This window comes from Helicoverpa armigera, chromosome 3 (genome assembly GCF_030705265.1).
Source record: "Helicoverpa armigera isolate CAAS_96S chromosome 3, ASM3070526v1, whole genome shotgun sequence".
Taxonomy (NCBI): Eukaryota; Metazoa; Arthropoda; class Insecta; order Lepidoptera; family Noctuidae; genus Helicoverpa; species Helicoverpa armigera.
In genome coordinates this window covers 6,567,600-6,582,809 of record NC_087122.1, presented here as the reverse complement: position 1 = coordinate 6,582,809, position 15,210 = coordinate 6,567,600, and the positions used below count along the sequence as shown (strand labels likewise).

The 15,210-nt window shown below is 36.1% G+C and overlaps 2 protein-coding genes across 2 annotated transcripts; both read left to right on the top strand.

Moving 5' to 3' along the window:
* Positions 1-5,466: 5,466 nt before the first annotated feature.
* LOC110374110 (gamma-interferon-inducible lysosomal thiol reductase) lies at positions 5,467-7,513 on the top strand. Its single transcript, XM_021331694.3, has 5 exons — positions 5,467-5,635; positions 5,703-5,782; positions 5,858-6,010; positions 6,928-7,116; positions 7,261-7,513. The coding sequence occupies exons 1-5, from the start codon at positions 5,557-5,559 to the stop codon at positions 7,498-7,500; spliced, it is 741 nt and encodes a 246-aa protein (XP_021187369.3). The 5' UTR covers positions 5,467-5,556; the 3' UTR covers positions 7,501-7,513.
* Positions 7,514-8,259: 746 nt separating this feature from the next.
* Positions 8,260-11,343, top strand: LOC110374088 (gamma-interferon-inducible lysosomal thiol reductase). Its single transcript, XM_021331661.3, has 5 exons — positions 8,260-8,414; positions 8,496-8,554; positions 8,747-8,911; positions 9,998-10,189; positions 11,036-11,343. The coding sequence occupies exons 1-5, from the start codon at positions 8,345-8,347 to the stop codon at positions 11,267-11,269; spliced, it is 720 nt and encodes a 239-aa protein (XP_021187336.3). The 5' UTR covers positions 8,260-8,344; the 3' UTR covers positions 11,270-11,343.
* Positions 11,344-15,210: the final 3,867 nt, after the last annotated feature.

Below are 15,210 nucleotides of genomic sequence, written 5' to 3'. Positions count from 1 at the left end.
GACTCGCACAAACACTTCGTCTGTCGCAATACTGGATAGAGAAGGTTGCAGTTTTTGCTGCTTTTCGAATGCTTAATCCCGACAAGTGTTTTTTCTTTACCTCTTTGTGTAGCTTCCGTGATGTGATACCCTTTTTTACGTGCTTTCCTCCCTACCGTGTTTCGCCCCATGCTGAAATAGACGAATAATGGTAATTAATTATAGGTACTCACATTAACACTTAGAGGTTAACTGTCTAATAATACTGCCCACCTGTTCATATATCATACAAAGCACTAAGATGTGGTACACAATACACAATGAACCGTGGTTCATTGCTTACCCAGGATAAATGGCTCACAGCGTACCCACCCCCTCTTAGGAAATGTTAGGTCATGTTTTATACAAAAACCGTTGAGAAATAATTCCAAAAAATAGTCTCAGACAAGCCTAATGATCTACATTACACATACAATTCACACATAATTAAGTAAGAATTAGATTATTAAAGTAACAACAAAAAGAAACTCACCTTTTTTTGTCGTTTTTGCTTGAGTAGAAGACTAAAACGCGGCTCACAGGTGAGTATATCGCGACAGACCCACGGCGGGCGAATAGACCAAACTTCTTGACGTGGCAAGGGAGTCTCGACATCATTTTTGCGCGAGCTAGCAACGTTAGGTATGGCCGGTAGGTACTATGGTTCATAGTGTACACGCGGTTCATTGGCTACCACCCTACCCCACGCATAAATTGAAATGTATCGTGAAACACCTGGGTAACGGATGTACTCGTATATTCATCAAGTAGAATTTCTGTTTCCATTTCATTATCCGGGTACTCAGTGGGCGTAAATAAGACTGGATGTAAATCATGTCATTAAAGGCGGCTGCGATCGGCCCTCGGCCCGCTTCTAATTGAAAATAAATCTCATTAGTTGAGAGGTTGGCAGAAGCGCATTTTATATTTACTCGCTCTCGGTTAATATACCTGAGATTTCGGATTTACTCTTGTAACATTTTAATGTTACGTTTCAATTTGTTTTATTGTTTAAACATATAGAATAATATCACTCATTATAGTATTTGTAATATTGAGGAATATTTAGCATAGCTTAGCGTTTACCAATGTACATTTTTAGATGATGGTTTTTAAATGATGAATGATACCTATGAGCATCTTTAAAACAAAAACATTTGTCATTTATTGAATATACATATGTAGCGAACTTGTCCTATTATTCTAGCACTCTACCGTTATGGAACACATGATTACACATCCATTGGAAATGCATGAGATCAATAAAATGCGTAAGTAATACTGGACACGATCCAGTAGCGTTCTACGAATGGTATAAATAACACGAAGATACCGAACACAATGCCAATAGAGAAATAAAAAGATTTTGTAACTAGTTGAGCTACCTATTCCTGTGTGCGAAAGATAAGGGTCATAAATGAACTCCGATAGTAACGGTTGAAACAAAGGCTGGAGAGCGCAATGTTTGCCCTGACTCAGATACCCCGGAGAGAATGGAATGAAATGGGGCCGAGCGAAAACTATGTTGGCACAGTTTATTCCGCGAAAAAGCCTGCAGTTATTCAAATATTCGCTTATCATAATTATTTGAATGCATATAATGATGAAGATGGAAGTAATAAGTTATTTTAGCATGAAATTGTTTTGCTTCAGTGGGCAACAGTCAGACACTGAAGATGGCTACTGCAGAGCCTTATTGGATGATTGGACAAATAGTTGACACAGATCTCGCCTTCGAAGTGACAAGCGATCGTTGATCTTACAATTTTTACCTAACAATTTAAATACTCCACATTTTTTAAAGTGCATAAGTACCGACCCTGTACCAATATTAGGTGCATAGACTAGAACTAAAATCAATTTATAACGCTTCAGGCAGAAGGTTGAAGTATTTTATTCAACTTTGTAACCTGAATAGCTGTTGTTCCAATTTATTATGACCTCGTGCTCGTTTGTAAACAATTGTTACCTACTTATCAACAATTCTTTATGCACATTACAATCCTCCTAGTTGACTTATTAGCCGTAAGTAACTTTGTAATTTACTCGAGGCTTAAAAAATACATTTTTAACCATTGTAGGTTCTCCGTGTGTTCAGATATGTATTCGTTTATACATGTATCTACACTGTACATAACAAAGTAAAGTGAAGCAAAAATATACAGGAGGCATATTGTATGTGTAGGTACCTCCGTCAATACCTCGAAGGTAGCCGGCCGATCCATATTAATATTTAACGTGGATAGGGAACCCCTCCCAACGAGACATTAATGTCAGGATAGCGTGAGAACCATCACCTGCTGGAAAACTGGGTAAAAGCGTAAAAATATATCGCGTTATAATTACATCATTACACACACTCATTCAAAATAGTTAGTAGTGTCTGAACAATGAAAGTTGCTTTAGCTTCACATTGATTCGGAATATAGTAAAGTCGAGCTGTTGCGATATAAGACTTATGTTTGCAACTTCCACATCACTCCAAACTACATTCAACAGAAAAACGATAACTCCGTCTCTCAGAAATATAGCTACGTATTAAAGTGAGTCGAGTTTCAACGCAACAACATTCACTTCAATTTTTCATTTCAGTGCAGATAAATAAACGGCTCGAGCGCCGACCACCTGCCTGACGAGCTTTTCACTATATACTATCAATGTGCTCTTTTTTTTTCATCCATTTTCTTTCTTTTCATCTTAATGCGGATATCTTTGAAACTAGATTTTAAAGGGTTTTGCGTAAATATAACTGTAAACATAAACTGCGAATTTAAGAGTTAAATAGCGAAATTATTGGAAAGTAAATAAACTTTATTTCACCGTGCTACGTTCTAGTTCAAATGAAAATTCTTGGGGTTTGAAATTGAGGTAGAAAGAAAATATATAAAGCATCCGATAGACGAAGGCTTCCGGACTGGAGTCCCGTCTGAGTTTTTATTAAGTTGAACTTGTTGAATCGCCACCGCCATCCTGGGAGCTAGGAGCTTACTGAAAACCTACCGCGCTTCTAAGTTAAATATACGATTCAAAAACTTTGCAGCAGCGTCGCATAAACCATCGACAGGATTATTATAAAATGCGCTATTACCCGCAGGCCTTTAATTGAAGATTAAGAAAAGGAAACAGAACAAAGGGAAATAATACCTTGTAAGATTTAATAAATTTCCCTCAAAAGAATACAATTTTCTAAATTACCTAAACTTTGCCTAACAGTCATTTCAACACCAACACAAAGATAAAATAAATTCGCGTGTAACGTTAATCTGCATTTATATGCATCCAATGAGATGTTAAATGGTGTTATTAGCCAGTTTGTAATCAGCGAGGAGGGTCTGGAGAGAAATCTCATTAAAGGCAAATAGGAAGCGAAGCGGCGCGACGCTAGACGGGGATGAAGCGCCGACGCAACTATTACTACCCCTCGGAAAAATTGTTTAAGCCATAACTATCTGCATACAGACATAACTATAATTTAAACTCTAATGAATATTCAACATGGTAACTATCTGTTTACATAGATATAGAGCATGATCCCTGTAAAAGATAGAGTTTTCTTCGACATTTGCATGTTATCTTCTATCTTAAATACTAAGATATAATTTACAAAACAGATATACCTACTATGCATTGTGCCCATAACTGAATTGTGCGTCTATGAATGCGCCTAGCGGAAAGAATAAAGTTGCTGAAATGATGAACATGTTATAGCTACACCTTTTCAAAATAACATTGTAGGATTTCGGAAGTAGGGTGCAATTGTTTCTACAGGTGTTAGAATGTCAAACAGGAACTACAAAAAATTAATACGACCAATAAATCCATCAAAAACAAACTTGGCTTGGTACGTCCGAAACTCTTCATAGATAATGACATAAAGTTATAAACTGAAAAGAAGCTTAAATCTTTTCAGTCATCAAGAACATCCGTCTCTTTGTGCAGACTGCATTCGTTCGTGAAACTATGTTACAATTCAATTTTCTCTAAAGTACGAAGCAAAAGTAATATGTGAGGTAAGGTAACAAAGCCCCGACAGCTAGCCACGATGCTATTGTGCCAGACTGCAGACTGCACTCCCGTCTGCCCTTCAGACGCTCATATGACGACGAAACTTCTTATACGTTCATATTTATCTAGACACAAGTAAGCTTTCTTTTTCGTATACTGAGCGCAATTTATAACGAAGTTTGTACGTTGCTTTTTTAAGATTCGTGATTTGATTTAAATTCTCGTTATTTCAATTATGTATTTTTTCTAATTCCTAACTTAGAACTCGAAACTCGTTCTAACTGTGACGGACTACAAATAATAGAGAAAATCCGAAAAAAAATAGCAATTTTTGCAAGTTTTCCATCAGCGTCAGGTGTTCGTTCAGTTTTAGAAACGGAATGAAATGGACACTGTGCAGCGAGATGAAATTTGGCTGTTGTGCAAACGAACAGCGGATGGCATCGTCCGTTCATCAAATAAAATGCGAACGAGAGCAGTTGCCGGGTGACCCCGCACTGCAAACACACAGCTAATTGCAACAGAACCTCCCGTCTGATAACTACGTGAAAATTTAATCCTCTCGCTTACAATCTTTTTATTCTCATTAATCCTTCGTTAAGTCCGGTAAAATTGAATTTGTTTTATTCCATGCTTAAATATTTGATGGTCATGTTACAAATGTTTGTGCCGCGTTGCTGGTTTGTATTTTCGGTATTTTATCAGTATTATGCAACTATGTCGTGAAAATGGTCACAGATATGTGAACGTTTTACATTTCTTTCATAGTGTTCAGGATATTAATTTAAGTTGGTTCTGAAAATAGGCAGCGTCCACACCATGAAAAGGCGAAATCACGCAGCAACTTTGTAAACAGCCTTTTTTCAGTGTATTCTTGAATGAGAATTCGTTTTTTTGGTTTGATACAAACATACTGTTCCGTATAATCTATCAAAAAAGAAGTGTGATAAACCATAACACAGTGCAAGATGACGAGACGATAACACTACTGTTTTATAGCAGTTAATCTTCAGTAGCACACTGTGTGCATTTTAAATCGAAAAGGTTTATAGTGTTAGGGTACTGTAATGATCTCACCGTTTTCATGGCATTTTATAGCGACGAAGTTTTATTGATTTAGTACACATGCCCCGAATCTATATAAGGAAATATTGTATTTTAAATCGTATAAAAATACGTTTACAATATCGATAAAGTTTATGACGTAACATGCACAGCTGTAAGCGCTACATTTAACGGTTGTCGAAAAAGAAAATCTATCAGAAAGTGCCCTAATACATATTGTACTAATATTATATTTCAAATTCGATGCACAATACACATGCAGATTTTACTCGAAAATCAGTGTTTTAAAATTAAACATAATACAAGCACAATTATAGTGTGAACGAGTTCTACGGTAAACTGTAAAGAAACGTAAATATAACAAATGGCATACTGATGTCGCGTTATCGTAGTCAGTGCGACTCGGGCCGCCTGATCCGGGGCACCGCTTTGTACGCATACGCATTCATTGTATCGTGATTTACATTAATGACAATGATGCGTATTATTTACCTTATATTCTCTATAACTAGTCTTTTATTTCTTACAGTAAGAACTCAGGATGATGGTACGTAAATGTGCAACTTTTATAAGTAACACGTGTTTCAATTTCTATAGTTTTAATTCATTTTCAGAAATACTTTCGAATTATTTGTTCGACAGCGGGATGTCAATGGAAGATGTGAAAGACGATTTGTATTTAATGGAAGATAAGGTACCATTCTCAAAAATTTGCTGTAGTGTAGTTTATAATTTATTGGCTTTTTTCTAATCATACAAAATTTTATAGGTTGAGACGGTGACTGAAAAAGTTGACATAAAACTCTATTATGAGTGCCTCTGTCCAGATTGCAGGATATTTGACACGATGCATTTGAGGCCGACAGTTGAGAAACTGGCTTCGAACTTGAACCTGCACCTTTATCCTTATGGAAATGCAGAGGTAAGAACCAAACCAAAAATATCTACGTCCATAGAAAATATTATGAGGTAGGACAAAAGAGAGATGTTTGTGCGATCATACATAGTAATAAAGTGCTATCATAAGTAAATAATAATTAAGTAACTGTACTATCGACCTCTAGTTTATTCAAGCGCATTTGTATAAACACTGACGACATAATTGAGGTCTACACTGCCTATGTTATACCATATGGACAACCAGATTTTCGGAAGGAAGTTCTTATCTTCTGATAATAACAAAATATGTAATTATGTTTATGTAAATATAGATGTAGTAGGCGTTGAAATAATGAATAGTTTGTCTCTTTTTACTTAAAATTTTAATAATCATAAGAAGATCAGCAACACGCGCCTGCTAATAGTACCTATATCATCATCACATATTGAAGAATAATGGGAATGACTCTTGCTCAGTAACCTCATTTCTATGTTCGGCATATTGCACAAAGGAGGAAATACTCAGAATTCTTTTGCCTGTTCCACAGGCATATAACCGGTCCAAATTAAGACTAAATAAAAAGGTCTAAATTACAGGTTCGACAAAACATCAATTCCGTTATACTCGTACAGAAAAATCCGTGTAATAAATTTTCGAAAAGTTATATTATAGTTCAGAAAGCGACTTCAAAAAATAACAAAGTGTCACGTAGATAGTTAAGAGTTGTTGAAAGAAGTTCTTTAGAGGTTTGTAGAGACATACTGTTCTTTCTTACTTTTTAAGAACAACTAGCTCTTTCCCGCGGATTCACCTACAAACCGAGGTAGAAACAGACACGTATTTTAGTAGAATAGCTTCGAAGGACTGTTATCACTGCGTATTGATTCGCTAATTTTATATACTATAGTTATCAAGGTGCTACAGGTATACAGCGTGCTTTAAAGGTGTTTTTTTTTCAGACCACAGACAAGGGCAACGGTAAATACGAATTTAAATGCCAGCATGGCCCAGAAGAGTGTTACGGGAACAAATTACATGCTTGTGCTATAGATTTCCTGAGGAATGATACCAAAGCCGTCTTCTTCAACTCCTGTCTGATGGACTCAGCACGGAAGGGTAGAGGATCTGATGATGCAGCTGCTGATGAGGTAAACAGGATCTGTAAAATAAATTCATTATTGAATTTCATCTGTCTCCTTTCATTCTCTAGATTAGAGGTACATTTTAGCAGATGGAAAGGGTACTTACGTGGTCATATACGACATTGATAAACATCTGTTTTCTTTTTACAGTGCGGCAGAATTATGAATATACCAACAGACACAATAAAGCAGTGCGCAAAAGGTTATAAAGGCACTGTGCTTCTTAAACATTACGGAGATGAGAGCAAGAAGGTTGGCTTCAAGTATGTGCCCTACATCCTAATCAATGGAGTCGTGAATGACGGTCAAAACTTCATGATAGACATTTGCGCAGCCTTTAAGTCACCGCCGCCAGAATGTGCTGAAGTGAATAAAAATAAACGTTACTGAGCTTTGTAGAAAACCATGAGTTTTATTTCAAGAATATATATAAAATGTTTCTTTGCAGAAACCACGTTTTTAAGACGCACTCAGTATGTGCATGCTTAATGATATCTAATCCCGTTGCATGAGTAAACCTACAATAAAATTACCTCATGTATGAAATATTTATTTGAAATAATTACAAATTAAATAGAAAAATTACCTAAACCGAATACATTTAAAGGTGATTCACAAACTTTCATTGAATGGAATTGGTCTTAGGTACTACCTATCTCGATTTCTTCACCTCAAAGATATAATTATACAGTATTTTCCTAATTTGGATTAAATCAAATAAAAGGCTAGGATTTTTATATGGGTCGTAGCTATCATGAAAGCTTGCAAAGACTTATTTCAAATTGCTATCGATTTATCCTTATTATTTACAACTTTGTTGATATCTTCCTTTTAATAGGTCGCAATCAGTATCCAATAAAAATAAAATTCTCTTCAAAACTATGGTCTAGTAAAAAAAACAGAGTCGATCGATCGCATCTGAAGGAGGATTAACACCAATTTACGATATCGTAAATTAACGAAAGTGCACGCATACGGACATAATATATTAAACATTAAACTATTAAGAAGTAAGAGTAATTGTTTCCATTAAAAATATGAGGACAAAGACATTTAACTCTAGAGATAACGCTTAACAGCTTATAGGCAAGTAAAAGATGATAAATTATCATCACATGGGCCTATTATCATAATAAATTGGTCATAGGCTATACAAGCGATACGACAATAGTCACCAAGCCGACTTTTTTCTTTCCTGAACATATAGCATTCAGTCGTGTTTCAACTGTATACAATGCCTGATTGCAAAATTGTGTTAGTTGCAATATTCCTCGGAGTTGCGATATGTGATCCTAGAAGCAGCGGTAAGCGACTACATACATGTAATTATATTCCACTTTGTAGATATATATAGGAAAAGAAATAATGAACGTTAATTGTTTTAGGATACTCGACTACCACAAGTAGTAGTAACTACATTGAAAACTGGAACGGAACTTTTACTGTAAGTTAATTATGAATGTTGGATGTTAGACATTTTTATTTTTCTAGTGAGTAAACGATATTAATTTTGTAGGTACCGGGTATAATGCTTCGATTTAAAATTTAGAGCGTAGGTACTGTTAAAGAAGTATCAAATTTTAGTACTTACTGTTAATTAAATCCCATGGTAAATTGCTTATTTTATACATTTCAGGTACCTTCAAACGCAACCGCTGTAAAGGATAAAGTTGAAATCAAAGTTTACTATGAAACTCTGTGTCAGTTCAGTGTGGACTTCTTCGTGCAGCAACTAGAGCCAGCTCTGAAAAGGCTGCCTTCACATTTAGACATACATTTAATACCCTACGGACACGCCGAGGTACGTGAAATTTCAGCATCATTATGGTTAATGTGATATTTTTAATTTATATAAAGCACGCTCTGAGCCGTTGCCTAGGCATTATTTCGCACGAAATATAAGCATTAAGTATTTGTCGTTTAGAAACTAGCTGTTCATTTGTAACCTGACATTACCGTTAGTGTACACAGAATTACCTTTTATGTTATTATATTGTTCCACATTCAAGCAATCATTTTTCACTAATTTGGGTAGTTCGAACTAGGAACAGCTACTTACTACAGTTGTTAATTTTCTAAAAACAAGCAATGCCATCCTTTCTACCCAAGTGCTCACAATAAAGCGCGATTATGTCTACCAAGAACTGACTCAATTCCTTCTACAATTGCTTCAAACGCAAGGATTAAAGTGAACTGCAATCCATTTCAATATAAGTCTTCCTGCCAGCTATTAAAATCAAATGCTTCTTAGCATGCACTTAACCACGAAGTTGTACATGTGAGTTATACATATTATAAACTTATGCTATGAAAATTGCTTTAAACGATTCTAAATTACACTTGGAAACATAATATACGTCTATTACGAGTCTTTACCCTGTTGAAATGTCCCCTTCACGCATGTCGTGCGATAGTCAAGTGAGGGAGACAAATTGCTTGATGCTTGTAATAGGCACTACTATCCTAGTCTTAGGACAGACGATATGCGCGCTATGTCTGAATACGAATAAACAATCCTCATTTACAAACAATTATTCTGATGTATGAAAACTGATCCATAACAGGTTCTGCAAAAAAAATCACACTGAAAACTAGCAAGCGCTAATGAAAGTTCCATAAAGCGGCTTCCTAAGAAAATCTTATAAGCTAAAGTTTCTATTACCTAGGCCTTAAACGAGCGACTAATTAAGGCAATTATGAAAGTCACAAGAGAGCTCAAGAAAATCCGCCGCGAAAGCCTTGACTTCTTTTTAATTCTATCGAGCTCAATAATGATTTAAGCCAGTGGAGGGTGTTGAGATGTGTTATTTTATTAGTAATTCCCTATTTAGCCAGCTAGCTACCTAATACTTAGGTTTATTTACATGGTTTATTTATCAATTTGTAGACTATTCGTGCAAATGGTGGATACAAGTTCAACTGCCAGCATGGAGTCCCTGAGTGCTTCGGTAACACATTGCAGGCATGTGCCATTGACGTGCTTAAGAACACCACCAAAGTACTCCCCTTCAATACCTGCCTCATGAGAAATATCTCATATCGAACCAGCTACAGCCACGTGATGTCCATCATCAATTGGGTATGTATTTTTTGGCATTCTGAAGAATCTTATATTGTAGACAACAAACTTGAGATATATAGAAATAGTCGTTGTTCCACCCTTCTCCCGAGGGAATAACTTCCCGCACCCTGATAAAAAGTAGCTCATGTACTTTCCCAAGCTGTAGACTGCCAATGTGCTAACCAGACTTACTTTCGCATTATAATATTAGTAGGGATCTATGAGGAATATTGTGTGCATAAATTCATTTAAACTGCGGTTTGACGATAAAAAAACTCAAGGAAAGTCCAAAGGTTACCGATAAAAGCTATTGTCCCCAAACAACATCATTTAATAACACCTTTTAGAAATATATAAACCAGTTCCTTCAAACAAGACATGCGAGAACATGATATAATTGACAGTACAAAGCGTAGACCTAAAATAAGTTCAGACCAGTTTCTGCCTAGTTAAATATAATTCTCACAAAACAGGTAAATCAGATAATGACGTGTATTCTGAGTTGTTTCTGTCAAGTCGGAACAACCAGTAAATAGGTACTGCCTTAAAAGACTACTAGTTTGTTTCCAGTTTAAGTCTAGTGCCATTCCGAGTGCTTCGGACCGTGTATTATTGTATCTGTGTGCTGGTTTTTCCACAACACGCGAGTAGAGCTGCATTTTGTAGTACCGTGTGTTTTGTAGTAATTGCAGTGATGTTTTAATAAGGATAGGTAGACTTGCCTTTTGTTTTTGCTTCTTTTTCCAAAATAAAAGGTTGCTATTTGGAAACCATATTCCAAATATAATTGTTATCAAGCGACGTATTCAACGCAAATAAATGTAAAACTCTTTTTTCTCAACCTTGTAACATTATCTTTTTCAGTGTGGTGCGGAGCACGACGTCAACGTTCAAGACATTTGGCGATGTGTGCACAGCCGCCGTGGTTCGTATCTCCTGAAGAGATATGGAGACGAGACCCACGCGGTAGCTCCTGCTTTCGTGCCATATCTGACGATAGACGGCACCACCCTGTACCAAGAACAAGCTTTAAACAATTTAGTTGCAACAGTTTGCCAAATGTTAACGCCAAAGCCGAGAGAGTGTCTGACTGATTAATTTTTGCCATATGTAGATTAATTTATTTTTTAAATCTTGTGTACATAAGTTAATAAAATAAGTTATTTTTGTACTTCCTGGTGTTAAATAAGCACAAATTAACATAAGCTGTCCAGAACATTACATTATATGAGGTCGGTGTAATCTCGCTTGTAAGCTTTTACCCACCCAAAACAAAAATGTGAAAGGCTGCCAAGTTCGATAATATGGGAATGCTTCGCCTATAAAAGAAGTGAGATCTGAATAAGTACCAAGTTCCATACACATACCTCAGTTAAAAATAGTTACTTTTTGATGATGTTTCTTGGCAAGTTTTCACACACCTTGTTATAAACATACTAAACGCAATGAATCAAGTATTTAATTTTCTATTAAAACTTGCCAAGTAACATCATTAAAAAGTAACTATTTTTAACTGAGGTATGTGTATGGAACTTGGTACTTATTCAGATCTCACTTCTTTTATAGGCGAAGCATTCCCATATTATCGAACTTGGCAGCCTTTCACATTTTTGTTTTGGGTGGGATTTCATTTATTTTTGTAAGGTTATTTATTTAAATTTTTTTCTTATGATTAAGTTACTTAAGGAAGTGTCTCATTTATACTATCTTTCAGATTTTTGAATATGCACTATGCTTCTTACAAAGAAATTAACTAGATTAAGTAAATGGACTAGATTTACCAACTGACTGACATGACATGTTATCATATATATTATGTTCGTGGATCAACATTCGTTATTTTCGAAAGTGACTCACACTTGGCCGTTTTCAGATTTTTACTTTATTTTGACCAAATATAAACCTTTGTAACGAATTTCTGATCGGTACGACCATTCGAAGATATATTATATAAATATAGATGAATTTAGTTCGTTTTAGTTCCTTAGGGGTATAAAACACCTTCATTATTTTGAAACCGACTCACACTTGGCCATTTTCAGATTTTTCCCTTTACTTTGACATAAAGACCTACCTCCATGCCAAATTTCAAGTCAATACGACCATTGGAAGTGGTCTAGGTTTTTGATGAGTGAGTCAGTCAGTGAGTGTATAGTAAAAATAGCGATTTTCTGACGTCAATATCTCAAGACCTACAATAGGTATATTAATGAAATTTTGTATTTTAGATAAGTGAGGGGGTCTCAACAGATACTAGAAATTTGATATGCGTAAATAAAATAGATTTTGAGTTATAGGGGGGTCGAATTTGGCCCGAAATGGTTCGTGTAATATAACCCACGGCCGGTGTGTCGCTTTTTTGCTCGAACTTGGCGGACACACTGCCGTGTGTCTAGATCCTGAAACCCCGGACACTAATCGCGGTTGCCTAACAACCCGTGTGCTACTCAAGCGTCCACCCCCGCAAAGGCCACCATTCTGCATAGCTTGACCCACATCTTGGTAAACTAAAGGGCAGCTAAAGGCCCTCTTACTATGTTCTCCAGTTCCATTCAAACTGACATTGCACTTAAACTAAGGTGCATTAGCAGAGTAAAAATATACAGAAGTTCAAACTATGAGAATAAGCTTTTTAAAAGTTGAACATAAAAGAGAGTACTTTAAAACTATACCCGGGAGATAAAACCATTTCCCTCAGACATATTACATCTCAGAAGGCTTTCTTTGTAGACAACTACAATCCGGTGTACCCCACATCAAGACAAAAGAGAATCGATTCCCGCCACGGAATAGCGGCATCCGTATGTGTCGAGCACGAAGCAATGTAGCCGAAATCCTAAATGGTTGAAACTATTGTTCTGTCGTATAGCTTGACAAACTCGACGGGCTTCCGAAGGCTCCCGGGAATTGTCGGTGCATGTGGACACTTTCCCACACGCCTCCGCCGCGCCGGCGTCGACACCGGGACTCTTGCCAAACTGCAACACTCATTGTTCTACTTCTTGCGACCGATGATAATGTTTCACCTCTTGTGCCGTCGGTCGTGTCGGAGCTTTGTGATAATTATATCATTGCCATAATGTAATTAATTTGTTTCGGTCTTATTACGTTTAGTCAAATTCTTCAACAATTGCATTTCCTTCTTGATATTGCTTTAATATTTTAAATTTACATTAGTAGGTACAGGATCCTGAAGAAAAGTTTTTCATTAATTTCATACATTTTATCAGTTACCTACCTATGTATATTTCGTAGGTGGTCCATAAAATGTGTTAACGCTGAACTTATTATACAAGATGCCTATTCACTTAATAACACCACGTGTTCGGTCCAACATCGGTTGCCGTAAAATCGTATAAGGCGTTTCACAAATATACAATTTCAAAACATTTTTGGTTAAGTATTGTAACAAAACTTTATTTAACACTTTCAAATAAATAATTTTGGTTATTCGTATTACAAAACAACATTTAAACAAGAGGTCCACACGGAAAGTGTGGTATGCAGCGGCGACGTGCATCGGTGAATCATGTCACAAACATTTATTGAATTCGTTGCGTTATGACTAAGAGTGCATTGTGACCATTGCCCATTGGCCATAAACGTTATATTTAAAACCACACGCGATAAAACTCTAAGGAACATTGTAAGTGGCTTGTAGCCAATGAGTAATAAAATATTAAAAATGTTCGATCTAACTAACCACGATAAAACAAGTTCCATTGCCATATGAAAATTGTATTAATCGGAGGAACTGTTTACTTTCACTTCAGAACTCCAAAGTTGGATCCCGATGGGAATCAAAGTAATTAATACTCAGGATATTGTTCAAACAATGACTTCGTTCCACGGCGAATACCCTAAGGTCCAATTACTTGAGACAAAGTCGTCATATTAGGTACAAGTTGGCGGAATGGTTCTATAACAGTTTAGTGTGTGGCCGTCGTCTATTTATAGAAATACAAACGTTTGCCTCAATTCCAAACAATTATATTGAGAGAAATGTAGGCTCTGTTAATGACAAAGATTAAACTATGTGTTGAAGCAAATAAAACGTTGTATATTCGCTTCAGTTGAAACTGTTAAAAGCCTTTAATTAAACGCTGTGCTTTTTACAAGCGGCCGCTTCAAACTGCTGCAGTGAAATATAATTGTAAATGTTCCGTGCTTTTGTTGGCAATCGACATACTTGCTGAGTTTTTCAATTTTCCAACGCTTTTTATAGTTTTGACTATTTGAAATGTTATTATACTTATGAAGAGTTAAAGACTTCTTGAACACACTTATATCGTCATTCTTGAACAGGATTTGTTTTCAAACTGTGATGTCTGCTATAAAACTACTATAAAGGTCATAAGTAGACATAAATCATTTATTTAATAACCTGTAGATAAGTGCAATAGTGATGACGGAGTTTCTTTATGACCATTAGGGAAATATATCAAGAACAGTGGTGATGAGGTGATGCTAACAGCGGACTAATTATCCTTAGAGACAAATAGAAGTATAAAATGATACTAAAACGTCGCGCTCTTTAACATCATGGCATTTTCCCCCTAACTAATATGCTAGTTACATGTATATTTATAAACACGTTGAACATCATTTAAAGGAAAACCAGTCGTATAAACAGTGGATCCAGTACAATTGTGTTCAGAGTGTTACGCTGACGCTAGGTGTAGCGTGTACGTGACTGCACCTACAACCGATACTTTGATTGACAGGAATCCGCAAATGAAATCGACAACGGTGAAAAAACTGCTGCAAAAACTTATTTCTACGACTGTACGTGAGTTTCCACAGTTGAATAACAGGTGGCTACAGTCGTATCACTTCTTACGATGTTGATTCAATGCTAAAGAAACAGTTTATCTATCAATTTGTGTGACTTTGTTCTAATATTTTCATACAATAACACGAATCATGCATGACTCTGCTACTGGTTAGGATTGTAACAACTGTGTCACGTTTTTATCAGAAGCTTAGATACAGAAATAATTTCATCTAAAATGGCAAAAATGAAATGCCTGCAAAGAGGT